This window comes from Symphalangus syndactylus, chromosome 12 (assembly GCF_028878055.3).
Source record: "Symphalangus syndactylus isolate Jambi chromosome 12, NHGRI_mSymSyn1-v2.1_pri, whole genome shotgun sequence".
Classification (NCBI taxonomy): Eukaryota; Metazoa; Chordata; class Mammalia; order Primates; family Hylobatidae; genus Symphalangus; species Symphalangus syndactylus.
In genome coordinates this window covers 62,166,612-62,189,206 of record NC_072441.2, presented here as the reverse complement: position 1 = coordinate 62,189,206, position 22,595 = coordinate 62,166,612, and the positions used below count along the sequence as shown (strand labels likewise).

Below are 22,595 nucleotides of genomic sequence, written 5' to 3'. Positions count from 1 at the left end.
TACTTAAAAAAGAATGAAGTTGGTAAAAATTAAAAGCAAATATGTTTAGTACTTTGACTTTTACTTACTGCTTTTCAAGTTCCCTAAGTCAAGTGTCTAATTTTGTTTTTAATTAAATGCACTACTGGTAAAATCCTGAACAAAAATTCTTCTAGACATCTGGACAAGTTCCACCTATTCAAATTCTGCCTGCCTAATCCTGCATTTTGGAAGAAAGTCTCGAAGTTTCCAACTACCTTACAATAAGCTCATGTCCTGAGGGTATCTCTGTTGGTCACAGTAAGTCAAATCACTCACAGAAGATGAGAATACATCTTTAATTTCATAACCAATCGATCAATAAAGAATATGTTGGCCGGGCATGGTGGCTCACGCCTATAATCCCAGCACTTTGGGAGGCCAAGGCGGGTGGATCACAAGGTCAGGAGATCCTGGCTAACACGGTGAAACCCTGCCTCTACTAAAAATACAAAAAATTAGCCAGGCATGGTGGCGGGCGCCTGTAGTCCCAGCTACTTGGGAGGCTGAGGCAGGAGAACGGCGTGAACCTGAGAGGTGGAGGTTGCAGTGAGACGAGATCGCACCACCGCACTCCAGCCTGGGCAATAGAGGGAGACTCCGTCTCAAAAAAAAAAAAAAAAAAAAAGTTAACGCCCTGAATCTTATAGTTTACATCAAATTTCTCAAAGGCCCCAAGGACCAGTGTTCAACATTTGCTGGCTCAGGCTGGTTAACAGTAAATAAGGAGAACCTACTAGGTACCAGGGACCATGCATATCCACCTGTTATAGACAGTGGCAGTCTAGAAATACAATTTGAACTTGCATCTTCTGAAAGTTCAAGTATACAAACCGGAACCTTAAGCTCCAATACATAACTTTCCCTTTATAGTATATCCAAAAAAGCTATTACCAGAGCTTCTGCAATCTACAACCAACCAAATACGTTCACACGAAGAGACTAATAGGGGCACTTAGAACGTACAAAATAAGTCTTGGGTTACAGTGGTACATTCTGTCCTCTGGAGCTGTATACCACGAAAATTTAGCATTTCCCCTAAAGTGATTCCTTTTCCTCAAAAATCAATTGTTTTAAAAAATAAATGTCTATTACTTACAGAAACCCCTACTCCTACTTATTCTTCTCTAATGGAAATACTGCCCTAGAAAATATTGGAAAATAATGGAAATACTACCCTAGAAAATCTTCACTAATAATGAAGAAATGTGGCTTGATTTATTAGTAAGCTAATGCCAGGATTCTTTGTATGCTTTACTGAGCCTCTCAAAAATTTTGAAACTCATGTTGAGTAAAACACATCCGACTGTACAAAAAAAAAAAAGCCAATTAAAACGACTATCAGATAACATAAACAGTAATTCCTGAAGCCAATGGTTTTGCTTTGAAGAGGCCAAAAAAGGATAAAACAGCCACCAGAAGTCTACCATAGTCTTTACACTAAATATGTCCAACTCTGTAACTTATCCTAAGATAACTATTCCAACTACACATCATCTATAGCAACTGTTCAGCACCCTCCAATGTGTAATCTCTTGTTTACTAGATCTTCTGCTACAAACCTCAAAGAAATCATTCTTTAGATTTCTTCAGCTCACACCATTTCCCATCCTTTTATAAAAACAGAAAAAGACGTTATAAAACTTTGAAAATAAAAATGATAGAAAACGGTGGAAAAGTAGAGATGGTCTCTGCACCCAAGCTCTTTTCCTTTATACCTGATAACTTGTCATTTATCTCACCTACCTACCTTCATGTTCCTGGATAATCCAGGGTTCTTCCAACAGTTCAAATGGCTCTCTCACTAACAAATGTCAACGTCCTTATGTGACCATTCTGTTCCAGTCTCTATACCATCCATTCAAGCCTGCTAGCTTTATCCTGCCAAAGAACCACGACGCTCCAAACTCACAAACCATTATACAAGCCCAACATATACTCTATGCCGTCCTCGTTACCAACACGCTCCAACTCAATGTAAAACCTTCCAAGTATCAACTCTTCCTTTATGAGCTTTTCCCATATTCCTACTCCCTCAACATCCTACCAGCCCATACTCCCAAGTCTCTCTGCTAAACGCAATTCCAGCCCGGAGTCACACCCTCTACAGCCTAATTCCCGCAACCCCAAAACCCCACCCCCCTTATCACGCCCTCTGGGGCCTCAGCTAGGAACCCCAACACCCCGCCCCACGCCCGGCACGCCCTCCAGATCCCTTTAGGGTCCTTTCCGTCGGCCCGACCAGACCCGGTTCAGGCCTTCCAAGCGCCTAGGCTCTCCCGACCACTACTCAGTCCCCGCCACCAGCCCCTCACCGAGTAGCAACAGCTTCACTTCTTTGGCCGCTTTTTCCCCGTCCTCCCGTAAGTTGCGGTCGATCATCTTGCTTCGCTCCACTGCCGCCTTGTCTTCGGCGCTCAACGTGCAGCCCATGGCGGCGGCGGGAGAGAGGACACGGGCCCAGACTCACTCACACCACGGGAACTGCGGCTCGGCAGGCTGAGGCACCGTCTATTGCTGGGCGGTGGCCCTCTCCGTCAGCTCCCTTAGCGCCCAGAAGAACCGGATATCCGACGTTTACGACACTTCCGGCGACGCCCCGCAGCCTTCACCGTTTAAACCACTCTCCTCAGGGAGAGGAGTTGAGACCGAAAGCGGAAGTCACGGGGACCTGGCGGCTGGGTTGGGCGGCGGATCTGCAGTTTCCAGGTTCTGTCAAGTTCGCTGCCCGCCGCCCAACTTGAAGCCTCATTTACCTTTCGGCTACCTGATTTGGATAAATGGAGAAAAACCGGGGCCTCCAACTCAAAATGCCCTCCCGCGTTCAAGATGCCAGTTTTGGGGCGGAGATTTCTAAATTAAAGCCTACATCCCGCGCGGGAATTTCTGCTGGTAATTTCTCGTCTGCCAGAAAACCCCTTTGATCTCTAGCTGTGGAGACTCGGGGCCCCTACCCAAGTGTGGGACACTGCCTCCGTTGGGGTTATCTCAGATCAATGGAATGGGAACAAGCTATCCGGCCTGGGCGCCGTTCACGTCTCACATCTGAGATCGTAACACCCACTGTGCTTAGGACCTCAGCAATACCTTTTGCCCTCTCTGGCCCACTGACTCCTCTGAAAATGTCCCCTGGTCCTTTTGCTATTCACGTATTTCTGTGGGCTTGAGATTTGCTTAACTCCTATGTTGGCAAAAGGCCACTTGAAATCGCTAGCAGATACTCGATAACCTGAAAGGTAAGCCTGTAGTTCCTCCATAAAATTTCCATGCTGCCCTTCTCTCCAGTATAATTCAGATCTTCCTACCTTAGGGTCTTAGAACTAAAACCAAGATAAGTCAACTTCAGTTCCGCACCCCGAAACAAACCAGTGCATCCTGTGAATCTCCTACTAAAATTTCCTGTTGCGATAACATGCAAAAGGAGAAGTTATAGTAAAATTTGCCTCTCAGCCCTAGTATCACCTGAAACTTAAGTCCACTGTGAAAGCCCCAGGCAGATAGCACCTTTCACTAATAACCCTGGATACTGCGTGAAGGTAGTCCTAAATGAACTTTTCAGGCAAATAAGCCCACAATTACTATACATTCTAGCGAAGGGAACTCAGTCCCTAAAACCTTTCCCTGTGATTGTAAATTGCTTTCTTTCTCTAATAGAATCTGAACTTGAGAATGTAAGGTCCCAACAGAGAGGTTTATGTAGTGATGATTCATTAATTAGAAGGATTTAATTAGGGGATTAGAGCCACCTTAAAAAGCCTCGTCCACCGTAACTCTTGGCAATGCCAATTCTTCAAGGTTTGAAAAGTCCCCCAGTCATTCCCAAATGACTGTTAGAATGAAAGGGACTGCTTTTCCATTATCAATACTTTTGGGGAAAAAGGGCAAGAGGAAAGGGAAGTAAAACCAGTATTTATTGAGTACCTATTTGCCAGATACGGCTAGGTGCTTCCACATCCCATCTCTTAATCCTCACAACAACCCTGTGAGGTAGGTAATAATGATCCCCATTTTTACAGGTGAGGAAGTAGGCTCAGAGAAATTAAGCAGCTTTCCCAACTTCACACAGTGAGTAAGTAGATCTGTCTGACCCCAGAGTTACCCTTTTCTATCATGCCCCTGTAGGAGATTGCCTGGGGACACCTGACAACAGAAAGTCTAAGGTTTTCATCTAGGATTGGGAGTTACCCCAACACCAGCAGGATGCAGGAAAAAGTAACTGACCGGATGGTTGCCTCAATCTGTTGATTCTTCAGTGAGTTAGCTGAGATTTTGTCCAGGAACAGCTTTCAGAGCCAAAGATTACGTATTGAACTTTACCAAGGCATCTGGTGACTAGAAAACTCCTGGAAGGTGGTCATAGCAGAAATTGTTGGGAAAGTTCTCAGCATAATAAAAGAGAAATTTTTATTTCCTTCATGATCCACTCCTACAGGGAAAAATAAATGGCAAATGAACCCATGTATGTCAAACTCTGTAATAAACACCAGTGAGATCCCAGTGTCAGGAAATTTCAGCCTGAATTAAAGATACCCTTGCTCTTAAAACTTTCTTCTTTGATGTACGTGAAGGAAGGGCTGGAGGGCAAAGTCAAAGGAAAAGGCAAAATAAATTAACAAAATGGCTGCCAGGCAATGTTTAATGCCCTCCCCTTCCTCCTCCCACCACATACACTCGCCTTTCCTCCTTCCATTGTACTCACACTGCCACCTGCTGGCAATGCTTTGGATCTGATAGCTGATCAGTGGTGTTTGAAAGAAGAGTTTTTTCCCTGTGTAGGAATGATTGATTCCTCTATATGCATTTATTTTAATAGAGAGGAGAGGTGAACATGTTTTTCAATCACAAAGGACTCTCCTTCCTATATATACTATGTTTTTAGGGGACTTCCTCAATGTAATAGACACTAGACTGGTATAATAATCTAGTGGTAGGAAGACAAACCTAGAAATTTTCCTAGAACAAAGGGGGAAAGCTGTTTGCCCAGTTTCATTTAATTTTTTTTCTTCATTAGTTTCATTTACAACCCCTGTGCTTTCCACAATCTGCAGGAAGCTTCCATTATGCATCTTGCTGCCAGGGGCTGAACTCTCAGAAGTTAGAGCCATGGACATATTCTCCAATATATTTCTCAAGCACATTCTGTAGTGCTTTATCAGATCAAAGTGGTTTGTGAAAATATAAGGTATCTCATCAAATTAGACTATGAACTCCTTAAAAGCAATGACCACACACCCTGTGTGGGTCCCAGGGACTAGTGGGTGTTCAACTATTATGCACTGAATTGAACTAAAGGAGTCAATGTTGATATCAGTATAACCTTTTATCATAAAAATTATTTATTAGCTGTTTAAAGGGGAGACTATCCCACTCCCACCAGCCCATTTCCCCCTTTGATACTCAGTGAGCCAAGAATTTGTTCAAATACAGACCACACCACCCTCTGGCCCTGCCTTGACCCGTTAGTGTTACCTGATTCAATTGAGGGAAGTAAGATGGACAGGTGGTCCCAGATGGGTGTCCTGTCCAGTTTGCAATTATTCCCTCTTTGTTGAAAATACCACCACCAATACCGACCAACACAGTTCCTACAATGTTCAATCAATGAACAGCCAAGACCGACTCCTGTGCCCTCTCTCCAACCCAGTGCTGCAGATAGGAGAGAGATTTAAGTCTTTGTCACTGAAGCTAATTTTGAGAGCGATGAATGGGAGTAGGAAGGCATTTAATGGATCATGGAAACCCCACCCTTCCCATGCCCAACCTTAAGTCTCTTGTACCCGATTGTCCAGGGGACTGGAGGTGGGTCGCTGCCATGAGGAGAGAGATCAGGGAGGCCAGTCCTGGAAAGAAAAGATTCGCAGTATTATTGATCAGGCTGATTACCTGGCCTCTCTGTTTCCAGCTACCTTACCAATTCAAATGCTAACCTCCACCCTCGCCCATATGACCCCCAGTCACTCTAATTCTTCCTCCTAAAAGAGAAGAAAGCCATCCTGCCTTATTCTTGTCTCTGCTAAGATCAGGCTCTACCCTTGATCTCCTGTGTGCAGGAGAGAGACAGAAAAATAGAACAGAAGGGCATTTCCTGAAGTGTGGGAGAGAGAGAGCTGCAGTCAGCTTTCTTATCTTCTACTCCATGTACCCTAATTTCTATTTTGCCTTGTTTCTGGCCAAACTCAGTAAAGGAAAACACCCTACTGGTCCTCTCATTTTAAGGAAATCTCAGGTATAAAACCAGAAAAATGATCTATTAACTTAAGTGGAAACACTTGGCTATAATTTAGTTCTTTTAAAACCTAGCAAGGAAATGAGAAAACACGGGTCATTTTCTTACCTTGCTTGGGTGCAATTACTGCCCTGGACAACTACACTGAAAAATAAAATATCCTAAATGGCCCCTAGAATAACTCAAAACCTGGCCTGCTGCCCTGTATCCTCCAACTCCTACCCTTAGAGAATTCCCTGCTTCTGGAAGCATGGAAATTTCACCAGTTGAGAGGCTTCACCTCACCTTTGTGACCCTTTTCTCTCGTCACCGTCTCACCATACCCAGGTTCCCTCCCCCAGCAGTCAAAGATCACAGCCAAGTCCAAGGCTTTTGCACACGTTCATCCTGTTGGCTCTGTTCCTGACCCAGGAAACACTAAGCAAAAGCTGTGTGCAGAGACCCCAGCCTCAGCCCTAGCCAGCTGGGAAAAGGTGATCCCACAAGGTGGTCCTTGCGATCATAACTGGCCCCCAGCCCCATATCCCTCCGAGTGTCCAGTGGCCCGTCACGACTCCAGCCGGGGTGAGGCGGCAGGACGGAGGTAGCTGTCTGACATGATGATGTCGCTGGTGAGTTGCTGCTCCAGGAACTCAGAGGTCTCCTCAGCTATCTGGCCTGGGATTCGAAAGTCAACAGCAGGTGGCTCCTGCTTGGGGCTGGGTAGGGGTCGGGAAACCCAGGACTCAGAAGGACAGCCAGTCCCCTGAAGGAACTGCAGGAAGTTCTCCTCAATGGAGCCCTCCCGGCTAGGCAGCCTCAGCTCCTCCTCCGGAGCTGACTTGAAGAAGCAGACAAACTGCTTGCTGAGCTCCCCCCGGATCTGCCGGTTGAGACATCCATAGAAGAAAGGGTTGGAAGTGAAGCAAAAGTAGCCAATCCAGGTGACCACACTCTCCACCTGCCCAGTTGAAATGGGCTGAGCACTCAGGGCAACATAGAGGTGGAAAGAGAAGTAGGGCAACCAACAGAGCAGGAACTGTCCCCCCACAGCCAGGAGAACCACTGCTGCTTTCCCTCCCCCAAACGTCCGGTGTGGGGTGGTCTGGGGGGGCCCCGAGCTGGTGACCATCGTGGAGCGGCTGCTGAGAGATTCGGAGCGTTGCCGGGGTGTCTCCATCCACGTGGGCAGTGGCCCGTGCTGCATGGCAGCCACGCGGGCCACTCGGAACATGCTGCAGTAGACCACAAGGATAAGGAGCAGGGGCAACAGAAAGTAAAGGACAGCAAAGACCACCACAAAAAGCTGGCAGTAGGCACTGTGGCTCCACTGGAGTGAACAGCCTGGGGGGACACTGGGAGCTCCTTCCTCCCAGGAGACCCTTCCCAACACTGGCACAGAAGCCATGGCCAAGGCCTTCACCCACACACCCACCAGCACAGAGGCCACCAGCCCCAGCGTCATGCGCACCTCATAGCGCATAGGGTGGACCACGTAATAGTAGCGCTCCACATTGATGGCTGACACCGAGAGGATGGCCAGGCTGACAAAGCACACGCTCAGGAACAAGTAGAGGCGGCAGGCCACCTCCCCAAAGAGGGCGTGGTCAAAGAGGGCAGAGCTGGAGAGCATGGCCAGGGGCATGAGGGTCAGGGCAGCCAGCAGGTCCACCAGGCAGAGGTGGAAGACGAAAACAAATTTTCGGAGGGCAGGCGTCTTGGCGATCACGGCCATCACAGCGGCATTGCCAGCCACAGCAGTCAAGTCCAGCAGGAGCATGAAGAAGAGGGCCACAGATTCCGAAGCAACATCCCGTAGCCCCACCTCTGGGACCCCACTGGCAGTAGAGGGACCTGGGGTTTGAGGGACCCTCCCCAAAGTGGAAGAGTTCCCTGATGACTGGGGGATGGGTGAGGACTCCATGGGGCCGAAAGAGGGCACCCAGGGTACCTCCTGTCACAGGCCCATCCCCCATCCTAGTCCAGCGACCCTGGGATGGCGAGCCCAGGCCCAGGCTTCCCGGTTTCGTAGGGGGCACCTCCCACTGGAGCCTCTTGGGCAGGTTTGTCTGCGTACAGAGCGCCCGGCCAGGCAGCTGAAGGATCAGAAGCTCATCCCCTTTCTGGCCGGAGGTAGCTCCAGAGTCTGCCTTGGTGACTGCTAAGAAGCAGGAGACATGAGAGGTGCAGGAGACATGAGAGGTGCAGGAGCCTGACCCACTCAACACTCCGCCTTTGGAATGGCCTTCACCTCTTCCTTTTCCATCTCCTTTCTGCCATTCTTGTTCTCCGTACCCTTCTACCCTTTCCAGAACTGTTAGCCGGGGATTCTAAATCCTCTGTTTCTCCTTCCCAGGGTCTTGCTGATCTCTGGGATAGTGCCTCAGTTTTAGGGTTCCTTATGTAAATTTCCTGATTTCTTGTCTCCTCAGAATGGCAAGAGCTGCTGGGGAGTAGAAGGAGCACAAAATTTAGTTTCTAGTCCCAGTTCTGGGCATTACTAACTCTGTGAATCTTCTGAATTTCAGTTTCCTCATAAATCCATCTGTAAAATGAAAAGAAGAGCACTTGCTTCACAACTGTGTTTCTGGATCCTGCATGATTTGTTAATAATAATACTAATGACAAGCAGTAGCATTGATATGGCGTTTTCCACATGCCAGGCCCTGTTCTCAGCACTTTACCTATATTAACTCATTTTATTCCTCACACAACCCTATGAAGTAGATAATATTTTTATCTCCATTTTGCAAGAGATGAAACTGAGGTCTAGAGAGGTTAAGTAACTTACCCAAGGTCACACAGCTAGTAAGTGGCAAGGGCTGGGCACCTACCTGGGCAGTCTTGCCTCAGGTCCAGTACTCTTGCCTACTGTGCCATGCCATACGTGAAGGTGCCCTCTGTGCCGGCTGTACTATAATAGGCACCCAGTAAATAGTTGTTGAATTTCAGCTGTCTCTAAAAATGTCTCTTGCTGCCGTAGGGTTATCACCTGAAAAGGGGAGCTGTGCTTTAGGCTCTTTTGACATCACTACTCCCAGCACAAAGAGCTGCCACTTTGGGAATGTTGAGTAGGAGCACTGAAAACAAAATGTCCCGTCTGGAAGGAAACTGGGAGGCCAGCTCACCCAGCCTCCACTGCTCCCAAAGCCAGAAGTTGCTTTCAAGCTGCCCTCCTCCACCCACTCATGAACTCTTCAAGGCCACTGTGCCCCCTTGTGGGAAAGGAGCTGCTGCCAACCTCCTGCTCCCCAGATCCCCAAATCTTTGATCTCTGGAGTTGACCCTTGGAGGATCCCTGACCAAGAGCCGCCTTGGTTCTAGGCTGTTACTACAGTCACAGAGCAAGAAGTAGGGAGGAGACACTGAGGTTGCTCCGTTTAAAAACCCATCATCTCTATGGCTGCAATAAAAAGGACCACATGGCAAGATGGGCCCCACTCTCCTCCACAGTTATAGCCTTACAGTCACCTTTGGTTTTTGGTGTTTCCACAAACCTTACACCAATCCAACTTCTAACATGCTATGCATGCAATAGGTGCTGGATACAATTTTGTGAATTGAATCAAACTCAAATTGGTAGTTGAATCCCTGCCCCCTAGGAAAAACTCCAAGAACACTCAGTCAGGCAGCTGTGTGCCAGCCAAGGGACTCTCTTGTGGAAAGGGTAGCCAGGGTTCCCGGACTTGAGGAAGCCCTAACTTTGGGCAACTGCCTAGAGACGTGCCGCTCTCTAGGGACACAGAAAACTCATTTCACAGTTAAGATGCCCACAGAGACTGATGGTCTGCAGAGAAGTTGAAGAGCGGGCACAAAAGTGAGACAGCAGCTTCTCATTAGAGTCTACCAGGAAAAATGCCTGAAAGAAATGCTAGGTGAAGCATCCTTCCTCCTTACTCTCCATGCTGTGATTTACCTATCCCTTCTGCCTATGAGTGAGGCCCAGATGATGTGGTTCAGAGTCCCGCCCTTGTGGCTGAAGGAGGAGAGGCCCACCATGTCTGGTTGGACATCAAGAGTCCCAGACAGAGGGAAGCAGATGTGGTTTCCACGTGGAGCTGGAGGGATGCCATGAAGCCATGATGGAGCCCTGAGCAAGAAGGCATTGGACATTGCTCTTTTTCATAGCTCCCTCAAGCTTGCCAGTGTCTCCACAATGACTCCTAAATGCCAGGATTCCAATTTACCTCTTAACAGACAGATCAGTGCATCTGGCTAATTGGTACTCCCTCACTAATGGACTGGGGTTATGGGGGGGAGGGCTGTGGTGTAACAGTTTCATAGGTGAAACCCAGGAAGCCTCACTCCTCTCCCAGGTCATATCATTATGCCTACTACCCCAACAGATGCTTTCCTTCCCCCACTACTTACTTCCAACAGCACCCCTCTTACCTCCAGGACCTTCAGTACCTGGAAGGCTTTGCCACTAGGGCCTGAGGTCTGGGCCTCTAGCAGGGGCATGGTCAAGTTACAGGATGCAAGATGTGCATAAGTGCCCAGCCCAAGGCCACAGAGGTATTGGGATTCACATGCACCTGTTTTCCAGATCCAGAGCTTCCATCCCAAAGATCTGAGCCTGGCCTTCCTTCAGACAAGAGCATGCCCCTCCTAAGCTAGGGAAGATTTCCAGGGAGCTACAACACCTCTCCTCAGCAGAGTTGCCCACGCCCAGGACACAGTTGCCCATCAGCCTGTATGCTGAAGGGCCCATTCCTAGAATGTGGGAGACCCATCTCCATGACATGGAGCAAGACAGATGGAGAATGCTGTTTGTCTGCAGGATGTGGGTACTCCTGCCGGCAGGAGATGCTCAACCCCTCAGCTCTGGGCTTCAGAGATGCCCACACCCCAATACCGCCTTTGGGATACCTGAGAGCCCATCTCCTGATCAAACTGCTCACCAGAAGGTAGGCAGGGCTGGTCCTTGGAAAGCCACCCTTCTGTAGGGATACCTTGGCACTCACCACCAGGCCCTGGGTCTGGCCCCCATTCCTGGCCTAGTCGGCAACTCCTACCTTTGCTGAGCAGTCCCGGCTCCCATGTGATAGCTCCTCTCAGCTGATGCTTCTCCAAGGCTGCTGAAGCCTGAAGCACTGCAGTGAACGGTGAGAGGCAGCCGGCAAAGCAGAGTGCTCCGAGAGCCTCTGGGTCCTAATGGCCTCCTGCTTCCCACCCAGCCCCTCAGAGTCACTTCTGGAGCAAAAAGATGGGCACCAATGCCCCAGGCAAGGTGCCTGGCAGTGAGCTCAACTCCTCTCACTTCTCTCAGGCTGCTGGATTGCATCTCAAAAATTTCATGGGGCCAAGTAATGATAGGTAGGGGACACCCTCCTGACCAGCCTGATGAAGTAAAAAAAACAGTACATGGAGTCAGAAAATCCAGGTTTAAGGCCTGGCTATGGCACTTACTAGCCGTGTGACCTTGGGCAAGTTGCATTTTGGCCTTGATTTCTTAGCAGTTCAAAGAGAAGATAGGAGAGATGCATGGTTCTGTGTGACATCAGAACCAAGGTGCTGATGCAGGCAGGTCAGCGCAGACCCAGGGCCCCAAGGCTTAGGCCAGGGAGAGGGCTGAGGCTCCAGGGGATGGTCCAAGGTTTGGCCCCTTTGGAAGCTGCCTAATGCATATGGGGGACAGGTTTAGGAGCAGCACTCAGGTTTGAAGGGCAGCTGAAGGCTTTGTCTTAACCCTGCCCTTGCCCCCCAAAAGCACATTATTATTATTTGCTTAGATTGTATGTTTATTGGAACTGGGGCTGTGAGGGCTGATGGAGATTGGCAGGGAAGGGGCGGGAGGATCTAACATCCCCCCGAGCCACCATCGGAACCACCACAACACTGCTTCCTGAAGGAGACAGAGTGGGAGCCAGGGACTCAGGAATGCTCACACTGATCTGGATTTGTAGGACTGGATAGAGCTAGGGAGCATCAGCCACTGAGCATCGCCCATCTGTGGCATGATGGGCCTTCAGAGACGCAATGAAGGGGCACAGCCTCCCTCTAGCTATGAAGAAAATGATCATTTACCCAGGTACATTATTGATACCCAAGGATAGAATCCTAACACTGCAAAGCTGTAGGACGTCCTACAGGCCAAGGTATCCATGTTTCTGAGACCCAGAGAGATAAAGAGATTGCTCAAAGCCACATAGCTCCACATGGCAGAGCCATGAGCCTAAACAGGGAATTCAGGCATGATCCCCTACTCCAGAGCCTTCTTCTCTGACACTTGCCTATCTAGGGACTCCTTCTGCCTCTAAGAAGGAAAAAGGGAATTCTGGAATTGTTTACCAGACCCAACCCAAAGAGCCATAAGAACAATGAGTTACCCAAGGACCTCACTGGGACAAGTTGGCTGCCCCAAGCCCCAGGTCAACAACAAAGAGGCCACTGACCAACCAAGAGCTGATGCAGCAAGTGCCGCTGTCACCAGCCACCACTTTTTGAGCTGTTACGAGTGCCAGGCCCTTTACATACAGTTTCTTCGATGCCCACACCAATCTATGAGGCAGCCATGACTTGCCCTATTTTATAAGTGAGGAACCGGGTGCCGGAGGAGAAGTGACTTTCCCCAAATCACACAGCTAATAAGTGCCAGAGCTGATATTTGAACGCAGATCTGTTTGAAGTCCAAGTATTTCCTCCTCCTTCTCCCTTCGTTCCGTGGCCTCTCCAGTGGCCTGACACAAGACTGTGGACTACAGCCCTAAAAGCTATCTTCATAGAAGTAGTCACTGCCTTCCAGAAAGCCTAAAACAGGCCTCAAAACTAGGCATACCTGAGTACAAGGAATTCAAATGGAAATACCAAATTGAAAACCTGTAGACAGCAAAGTGATTTTTAGGAAGCCCTATGCTGTTGTGTTGGCAAGATTAATTTGGCATCAAGCAGATTGTCTGGGATTAGGTAAAGCCTGTCCCTGCTCAGCACCCACATTCTTCCTGCAGGGCCCCAGCCCAGACTGGCATGGCCCCTTCCAAGGGATTCAATAAGAACCGGAGCAGACCTGGGCCCACTGGAACAGGATTTTAGAAAAAGTGCTAGACTGGAGTCAGAAAACCTTGGTTCCAGTTTGGTGCCATTCTACTGGTTGGTGGTAAGACCTTGGCCTGTGAGATGGCTGTCTGTGAAAATGGGCAAAATTCTTCACTTCCAAGCTTATTTAATAGTGGTAGGGAGCCTGCAAAACAAACATAGCCTGCCTCTCCGGCTTCAGGGAGCTAGTACAGGTAATCACAGCTCGTGTGGTGGCCAGCAGGCAAGGCGTCCATGTCCTGAAGCCCCTCCCAGAGAGCTATTGGGAAAGGCAGTACCAAAGAGGCAGCATGTTCCAGCTGTTGGAACCGTCTTGGCTCAGGAGGTCAGCGGGGGAACTGCTTATCCTAGCCTGTGGGCAAATAACAAATAATAATAATAATCATGCTGGCTGGGCATGGTGGCTCACGCCTGTAATTCCAGCACTTTGGGAGGCTGAGGCGGGTAGATCATTTGAGGTCAGGAGTTCGAGACCAGCCTGGCCAACATGGCGAAACCCCGTCTCTACTAAAAATACAAAAATTCGCTAGGCGTAGTGGCACATGCCTGTAATCCCAGCTACTCAGGAGGCCGAGGCAGGAGAATCGCTTGAATCCAGGAGGCAGAGGTTGCAGTGAGCTGAGATCACACCATTGCACTCCAGCCTGGGCAACAAGAGTGAGACTCTGTCTCAAAAAAAAAATAATAATAATAATAATAATAATAATGCTACTAGTTCTCAAAGGCCTACTCTGGGAGGCACTTCTTATGCTGTATCTCATTAAATGATCTCAGTCAGGGTGTGGAGTAGCTACTGACAGCACACCCCCAACCCCACCTGCCAGTCCCTCGTTTTAGTAAAGCTTAGCACAATGGAGGGGGCAAGAAGACCAAGATGGAGAAAATGGGTGTGATCCCCCAAACCACATAAGAGATCCATGGCTCACCATGCTGTGGACACACCCAGGAAGGGAATCCTGTTACAGGACGGGGACCAAGCCCTGTTCCAGTGAGTGGCACCCCTCCCCTTGGTATCGTGGCAGGGCCCTTGGTGCTGAGGACTGGTCTTTGCATCCTAGACTTGCTCCCTGGTACAGTCTTACCCAACCCTTGTGCACCAGCACCTCGTGACAGGGTCGTGTCTGCGCATCCACCCTTTTCTGCCCCAGGATGAGACCTGGAAGCCAATCAAGTTCATCTTTCATTCATCCATCCACTTCTTCAATAAACATTGAAAGCTTCTTATGTTGCCACTGCCCCCTCCCTAGAGCCCCTCACTTGCTCAGCGGCACCCACTACCCTCCTTCTCTGCCTTCTCTGCCTTGTGTCAGAATCTGCTCTCAGGAAAGAGGTTGATAAACCCATTTGCACTGATAGCAGCTTAATGTGTTCTCTCTCCCAGGAATATTAACAATTTAACAGGGAACAAAGAGAAGAAGCAGAATGTTGGGATTCCGGCATCGACCAGGGATGTCCCTGAGATCCCACAACATAGACTGCCTGTCAGCTGCCTGGTCCCTAGCCAGGCCTCCCCCGCCAAGCTGCTGGCATGGTGTCCTCTTGGCATCCACCTCCATCCGCATGGGCACCCAGCCCCCCCGCCCCTGCCACCCAGACAGCAGGCTTATAGCTGGGACCTCCCCACCACAGCTCAGTTCCTGGCTTCCTGGAGTCCCCCTGTACCAGCACCAGCCATGCCTGCTTTCCAGGCACCCACCTCACCCTGCCCACCATCTGGGAGCCAGGCCGAGGGACCGAGGAGGGAGGCAGAGGAAAGCAGAGGTGAGAGCCCTTCCATCCTCTTTATTCCCCCACTGTCTGGCCTACACCCCCTGCCAGGAGCTGAGATCCAACGGTATATTCAGCCTGCAGCTGCCACTGGTCATGTGAGCCCATTGCTAGGTTACAGGGACCCAAAAATAAATCCTTCCCAACCAGATTAGAAACTGGGGGCCTCGGATGAACCAGGCTCAAAAGAGTGGCAGGAACACCCACAGTGCATGTTTAGGCCAGGCCTGCTATGGACCAGGGCCCTTCTGCTGCCCACCTCCTGTCCATCAGCAGGGGCTCAATGCTGGAACCCCACAGAAAAGTCCCAGAGAGCTCCTGGGTCTCCTATTTATTAATAACACAATAAATAGGTCTACAGGCTGAGTGGCCCTTCCTCACTAGCAATCAGGGTAATTTCCTCTGCATGTTCTTCCCATCCAAGCTTCCCATCATCAGCCTGTCCCTCCACAGGCCCTGCCCCACACCCAGTGCATGGGCAAAGCAGAATTAGTCATTTACCCTGTGGCCTGGGGGCCTTCTCTCCTAACAGTCCTTCTCCAGACTCAGGAAGGGAGCTCTGGCAGTAGGCACAGCACTAGGCGTATTCGTGTGAGTAGTCTTACACAATCTTTTCTGTTAGTCTCAATGATTCCATTTATAGATATGGACACTGGGACTTAGAGAGGTTAAGTGACTTTTGCAGGGCCACACAGTTGAGCAACTGGGGTTCAAACCCCAGATCTATACTATGGGGATGAGGCAAGGAAGAAGACAGGGAAGCACAGTTAAGGAAAGGGGAGTTCCCCAAAACCCTTTCCTGGGGCCTGAAAACTTGGCACTTTAATTGCTCTGAATTGGAGGGGTGTTATCTCCCCCTGGAACTTCTTTCACATCCTCCACGCCAGGACACAGCTTACCCAGGCCACGTACCTCCTTCCCCATGGCTTTGGGCTCTGTCCCCTTCTCTGGGAAATACTGTCCAGGACCTGGGTGGGGCCATCCCTGGTGCTGAAGCCTGGGGAGGCAGACACAAATCCCCACTGCTCAGCACAGCCCTGCTTCAGAAGCTTGACATAGGGCCAGAGTAGCAGAGCTGAAAGGATCACAGGAGGTCAGGTGTCTAACTCCTAATTTTACAGATGAACAGGCCTAGAGTGGAAAGATAACTTGCCCAGAGCTAGGCTACACAGCTAGAGGGTGAAGGAGGTACAACCAGAACCCAAGCCTCCGGAGTCCTGCTCCTTTTTTCAGCCTTTCATTAATGGTGCACGGTTGGGTTCCTGGGGCCCTTCCTCAACCTACTATATCCCCAGGACCTCCCAGCTGTCTGTTTTCTTCAGCTCCTCCTCCCCAGCAAGGTTCTCAGAAGGCCCAGACACCCCACTTACCTCTGTACTGTCCTTGTCCCCCCATTTTGAGTACATTCCTATAGTCTCCTGAAGCCTGGGAGCACCCTATTCCCACCTCCTTCAGCTCCTAGCAGCCCAAACTGCGGGCTCTATGTCACTCCATTCAAGACGTGTTTATTGAACAACTACTATATGCAAAGCTCTGTATAAGAAGTGAGGAAGAGGGATACAAAGGTTAAACAAATACAGACTTGCCCTCTTGGTACTTATGTGTAGGATGGGGACAATGCAGGCTGTAAGTGTCAAGGGATGGTGAAATTGCTGGGGAGATTGAAAGGAAAAAGTGAACTTACTTCCTCATGAAATCTAGGAAGACTTCATGAAGGAAGTGGCATGGATCTTAAAGGAGGAGTAGGATTTTAACTGTGAATAATTGAAAGAGGCTGAGGACAGTAGTCTAGATGGAAAAAGAAGGCCTACCAAAAATATGGAAATAGCAAGTTTAGGAAATATTAGGGCACTGTGAGTTCTCCAATTTGACTGAAAAATAATCTGGATGTAGGGAAGAAGTGAGAATAGAAAGGTAGATTTATGGGACTGTGCCCCCTGCAAGCCAGGCTGAGAAGCCAGACTGAGAAGTCAACATAGCAAAATGTTTTGAGCAGGGAAACATAAGGCCACAGATGTGCCCGTCTCCTTTTTTTTTTTTTTTTTAAAGATAGAGTCTCTTTCTGGAACCCAGGCTGGAGTGTGCAGTGGTGCAGACATGGCTCACTACAGTCTCGACCTCCCAGGCTCAAGTGATCCTCCTGCCTCAGCCTCCCGAGTAGCTGGGACCACAGGTATGCCACCACACCCAGCTAATTTTTTATTTTTATTTTATTTTATTTTATTTTATTTTATTTTATTTTATTTTATTTTTGAGATGGAGTCTCGCTTTGTCGCCCAGGCTGGAGTGCACTGGTGCCATCTTGGCTCACTGCAAGCCCCGCCTCCTGGATTCACGTCATTCTCAGGCCTTAGCCTCCCAAGTAGCTGGGACTACAGGCGCCCACCACCACGCCCAGCTAATTTTTTTTTTTTTTTTTTTGTATTTTTAGTAGAGACAGGGTTTCACCATGTTAGCCAGGACGGTCTCGATCTCCTGACCTCGTGATCTGCCCGCCTATAGCAATGGGAGTCTTGCCATGTTGCCTAGGCTGGTCTCGAACTCCTGGGCTCAAGCAATCCTCCCACCTTGGCCTCCCAAAATGCTGGGATTCCAGGCCCAGCCTCCTGTCTTTTGGTGGGTCCTTTGATAAGTATTTACTGAACCCACAAGTTCCAGAGCAAGGGGCTGAATCAGAGATGAGGGATTTTCCTTGTCATTCAGGCCCAGAGGGAGAAATAAAAATCGATATAGGTCATCAAGGAGATAGTGCATGTAAATGTGTGACAGAGTGCACTCAGGAGAAAGGGGAGGTCACGGATGAAGTGATACAGGATCAAATGACTCTCATGTTTCTTAGGTGGGGCTCTGAGGATCTTTGGCCCAGGTACTCATGAGTGACCATGTCCATTCTTTGGAGAGGGGGGGAAAAGGTGGAGTGGTAATTTGAGTGCCGGGAAAATCTCCCTATAGAGTAATGATATTATAAGAAGCTGTCCAGCCTGTCCTGAGAAGACATGGCATCTGGACTATCGGCTGGTCCTTCCACCCTGGAACGCCCAGTTCAAGGCCTACTTCTTTGGCCCTGGCCTGAAAACAAAGAACTGGGCTGGGTTTCCCAACTGAGAGCTCCACAGAGCACTCCCAGCAGTGCCTGGTGTCTGACTCTGGGGGGCACCCCTGCTCTATGTCTCTGGGGCAGTCGCCCCTAACCATCTCATTCTCAGCCAAGCCAACCCCTGCTGAGCCCAGGGGAACCTGACTCTTCCCTGTCCAGGCTGGACACCACTGAGCACAATGATACTGGTCCTGTGACCTCTTTCCCAGACATCTCCTTCCTTCCAAAGTCCTCTCCCTGCGTTCCTGCCCCACCTAAAAATAGCACTCCCGCCTCCTTCGACTCTTATGCCCATTGGTTGAAGGGAGGGCCAGACTGCCAGACCAGAACTCTCAGGGACTCCTTGGGGATCCAGAGATAGCTTGTGAGTGGCCCCTGGGGTTTCTGGGAGCCCGGGAGGCGGTCATCCCTCACCCACATGCCTGGGGACCCTAATGCAGAATAGCAAGTGGAAGCTCAGTCTCCTGGATGGCCTCCCCTGGAGGGATATCCCTGGAGGATCTAAATCAGCATCGCACTAGGCAGGGGTTCCTAGAGGGTGAGGTCCTGGGTGGGAAAGAGGACCCAAGCCGCTCCATTTCCGGCCCCCAGACTGCCTTGACAGCCAGCAGCCACAAGTGGGCAGTGTTGGCCACAGAGCTGCAAGGAGTTGACTGCAGTCCCCGGTGACAGGCTTCTCCCCGCTCAACCGCCACCTGCCTTCTCCCTCCTGGGGACGGTGGTCCTATGGTGGTCCTGTGGACCCTGACCTTTTTACACCACCGCAGTCGGCTGGGAGGGCCAGGCGAGAGGGCCCTGGCTCTTTAAATAAAATCCCTCCTACTCCTAAGAGCTTGTGAGGAAGAGATGGGCCGACTGGTGTCCCAGTAGGAGGCCTGAACCAGCGGTCCAGCGTGCATCCACATTAAGTGGGCAGTACGCTTTGGGCTGCTCTCCCAGCTTTTCGGAGCCCCGGCTTTTCGGAGCCCCAGCTTCCAATGAGGGATTGGGCCACGATTTTAGGCGTTCTCTAAGGTCCTTTTCCGCCCTAGAATTTGAGCATCTGAGTCAGCAGCTGCTGTCCTTGAGTGGCTTCTCTCTCCAGGCCCCTGACAGCTTCAGAGGCTCAGCCTGGGTGGGTGGAGGGATGCAGGAAACAGCAGTGGGCATTTCTGATCTCTACAAACCAGGCCATTCTTCTGGAAACCACAGTCATGAAGAGGTGCAGTCCTAGGACTGGGAAAAGTCTGAGAAAGGAATGACCAGGGTCAGCTGGATCTCAGGAAGACCCCTCTCAGGGACTCCATCTGATTGATTTGTGTGACTGTGTGAATGGCAGGATGGCTGGAAGCTGGCTGAAGAATACCCTGTCCCACGCCGTGGAGCTATGTTGAGCTTCCTTGAAGTAGAGGCTGCAGAAAACCTAGACGTCCCTCCCTCCCGGCCCTCCTTACTCCCAAATCCCCACAACAGTCCCCTTCTCTCCTCCCCATATTGCTGACACCTGCTCCTAGCTCCCTGCCTGAACCTGAACCTCCACCCACAGAGAGCGGAGCCTACAGCCACAGTTCTAGGAGGGGATCCCTGCCTGGCCTTCCTATCCCTAGTCTGTCCTGCCCAGCCCTGTCCCTCCAGACCAGCCTCTGCTCACACCCACATAGCCCTGCTCTTGTGCCTCTGAGGCACTCTCTCCCGACTCCTGTAATTTCACACCAGGCCCCTGGACAGTGTGTGTCCAGCACCTCCGCTTCCCTGATCAGACATCTGATCCAGCACCTGAGGCCTGACCCCCACAAGCACAGGGTGCATCCTGGTTCTTCTATCTCATCTCCTTTCTTCCTTGATGGCCCCATTTTCTCACTTTTCCTGTCTCCCTTATTTGGTTTCTCTCCTTTGATCTGTCGTCTGCTCTCTGCATCCTGTTCTCAGAACTCTCCGAGTCCTGGAGCCTCTTGGCCATGGGCCTCTGCTCCTTGACCTCTCTGTTTCTTTGCCTCAATGTACACCGTTCCCGCTTCCCTTTCCATCTCTCTCTCGATCTTCACTTCCTCCTCTGCAGTGCATACACTGAATATCGGATCCATCTCTCCCTGGACTGAGGGTATAAATAGCAGAGGGAGGCTGGGCTAGAAGCCAATTTTGCTACCAGCCTCTTCCTTGCAGACCTGGGCTTAGCATTCAGGACCAGTAGTGGGAAGGGTCCTGGGCAGGGCTTCAGGGGTAGGGAGTTGGAGGGTTGCAGTTGAAGGCCACTGGATGAGTGACAGACCCAGGCAGAGAAAGGGGTGCTACCGCAGCTGGAGGGAGTCCTGAGCTTCACGTGCAGGCCAGGCTCCCCACCTAATGTGGTTATGAAGTCGCTACTTCTGCTGCTGGAAAAGGAGCTCTGAGTCAAAAGACCCTCCCAAGGGCCGCTGGAGGGCCCTGTCTGCTCCTCTGGGGCGTAGATGCATGGGCCCAGGTGGCTGCCAACAGACAGCAGCTGGGGACTGGAGTAGAAGTGGTGCCCTCAAGAAACAGGCCGCACTCTCGCTCCAGCCAGCTCCCTGGCCTAATTAGAGACCGGAACGGCATTGATCGTCCCTGAGCTCATTATGTCACAGCTGGGGAACAGCTGGCCAGTTTTTTCCAGGCCATTAGCTGCGCCATGAAGTGGAGAGTGTTGGGGAGAGGGGGGTGGCGTGCGAGCAGGATCAATACCCCGTCTGTCTGGGGGAAAGCAGCCCAGTGGCTGCCTTCTCTGGCACTCTGGCTGTGCTTCTCTCCAGCGCTGCTACACTAGCTGAGCTCCTTGGAGTTCACACACAAAAGCTCCACTCCTTCAATCCTGGAGCCCAGAGAGATGGACTCATGGCTTCTGGGCTGACCCTGACCTGGCTGGAAGGGACCCTTGGAGCCTTCTTTCAGAGAATTAAGAAGGGCAAGAAAGAGGCTCAAATTACCTAGCTGGTCTCAGAGGGGACCTCAAAAGTGCAGCTCCTCTCCACCCCCATGGCAAGATGACACCTAAGGCAGCTGTTTCTGTTGGCCCTGGGCCCAAACCTGGGCTCTGCCGGGTTTGGTTTCCTGTGGGGTGGAGAGATGGCAGGGGATCCTCTGGCCCTTGGGGAGTGTGGGATACTGGAAGGAGGGAGGGAAGAGACAATAGTTCTCTCTTTCTCTCGCTCCCTGTCCTGGGCCCGGGCAAGCAGAAGCTTAGCTGGGTAGCACCAGAGCAGGGGCAAGGCTCTCCACACGGCCTGACCTGCGGTGTGGAGGGAGGAGGACAGCGGAGAGGCCTGCTGTCAGAGGGGAGTTCAGTAGCACCTAATGTGCTGGATTCTTACAGGGTTATAAAGTGTGAAGGCTAGAAAAGACCTCCAAAATATCTCGAGCCTCACTCCTCATTTTACAGAAGGAGAAAGCAAGCTCTAATAAGCCTTAAGCTCTGCTATGCCTGGCTGATTCTGCTATCGAGAGCTTCATTTTAGTTCTCTCTGTGTTTCTCCCACTTATTCCACATTGAGGGTTTTTTTTTGGGGGGGGGGGCTTGTTTTGTGTGTGTGTGTGTGTGTGTGTGTGTGTGTTTTGAGACAGGGTCTCATTCTGTTGCCCAGGCTGGAGTGCAGTGGCACAATCATGGCTTACTGCAACTTCCACCTCCCAGATTTAAGCGATTCTCATGCCTCAGCCTCCCAAGTAGCTGGTACCACACCTGGCTAATTTTTATATTTTTAGTAGAGATAGGGTTTTGCCATGTTGGCCAAGCTGGTCTCGAACTCCTGACCTCAAGCGATCCGCCTGCCTTGGCCTCCCAAAGCGCTGGGATTACAGGTGTGAGCCACCACTCCCAGCCCCACATTGAGTTCTAATGTAGCTCCAAGGTGTCCTGGGCACACGTCCTCAGGCCGCTGGTGGAGGCTTCACTCTCCAGGAGAGGTGTGGGGACTGCCAGGCTCCCTTCCATCCTAACTCCACTCTCCAGCCCTGCACCCCCACCCTCCAGCACCACCACGGGAACAGCACCAATCACTGGAAGTCCTATTGGGTCCAGCTGCTGGGTTCCTGGGCAGTTTCCTACCCACTGGACAGAGCCCAGGCTATGCATAGCACCTGCCGCTCCCCAGACTTCCCACCATGGCCTCCATTCCCAGAATCAGTGGTGAATAGAACACAGAGGTCAGAAGGCCTGAATTCCAGATGTGAGCTCTTTCTAGGCCCAGGCCCAGGTCCAGCCCCAGCCCTGAAGAGCTAGTAGACTCATACAACCAGAGGTATACAAAGGGCAGAAGGGCCCTTACAGCAGCACAGCGTATTCCTCATGTTACAGATGAGGAAGCTGTGTCCTAGGGAATAGAAGGATTTGCTCAGGGACATCCAGCTGGTTAGAGGCAGGTTTCAGATGAGGTTTCCCAAATCCCAGATAGTCAGCGTTGGTTCCATTCCACCACAGGGCTTCGGCTCCAAGTTCTGAAAGCCACTGATTAAGGTCTAGTGGATCACCCTTGACCCATT

At 50.5% G+C, this 22,595-nt stretch overlaps 2 protein-coding genes across 5 annotated transcripts in view; both read right to left on the bottom strand.

The window, feature by feature from the left end:
• Positions 1-2,849, bottom strand: part of GNAI3 (G protein subunit alpha i3) — a 47,797-nt gene extending 44,948 nt beyond the window's left edge. The window contains exon 1 of the mRNA XM_063624544.1: positions 2,334-2,849. Within this exon, the coding sequence (XP_063480614.1) occupies positions 2,334-2,451 (118 nt within the window). The 5' untranslated portion in view covers positions 2,452-2,849. The remainder of the gene's footprint in view (positions 1-2,333) is intronic.
• Positions 2,850-3,908: 1,059 nt separating this feature from the next.
• GPR61 (G protein-coupled receptor 61) lies at positions 3,909-11,320 on the bottom strand. 4 transcript variants are annotated; one of them, XR_010117372.1, is made up of 3 exons: positions 6,530-8,147; positions 5,488-5,858; positions 4,406-4,444 (listed from the first exon to the last, which is right to left on the bottom strand). XR_010117372.1 is itself a non-coding variant. In XM_063624543.1 (2 exons), the coding sequence occupies exon 2, from the start codon at positions 8,145-8,147 to the stop codon at positions 6,792-6,794; it is 1,356 nt and encodes a 451-aa protein (XP_063480613.1). In that variant the 5' UTR covers positions 8,148-8,768; positions 11,239-11,320; the 3' UTR covers positions 3,909-6,791. The 4 variants fall into 4 exon arrangements, 1 of the variants encoding a protein (XP_063480613.1); XR_010117373.1 differs by lacking the exon at positions 4,406-4,444 and having other exon boundaries at positions 5,332-5,664; positions 5,780-5,858; XR_010117374.1 differs by lacking the exon at positions 4,406-4,444 and having other exon boundaries at positions 5,332-5,664; positions 5,796-5,858.
• Positions 11,321-22,595: the final 11,275 nt, after the last annotated feature.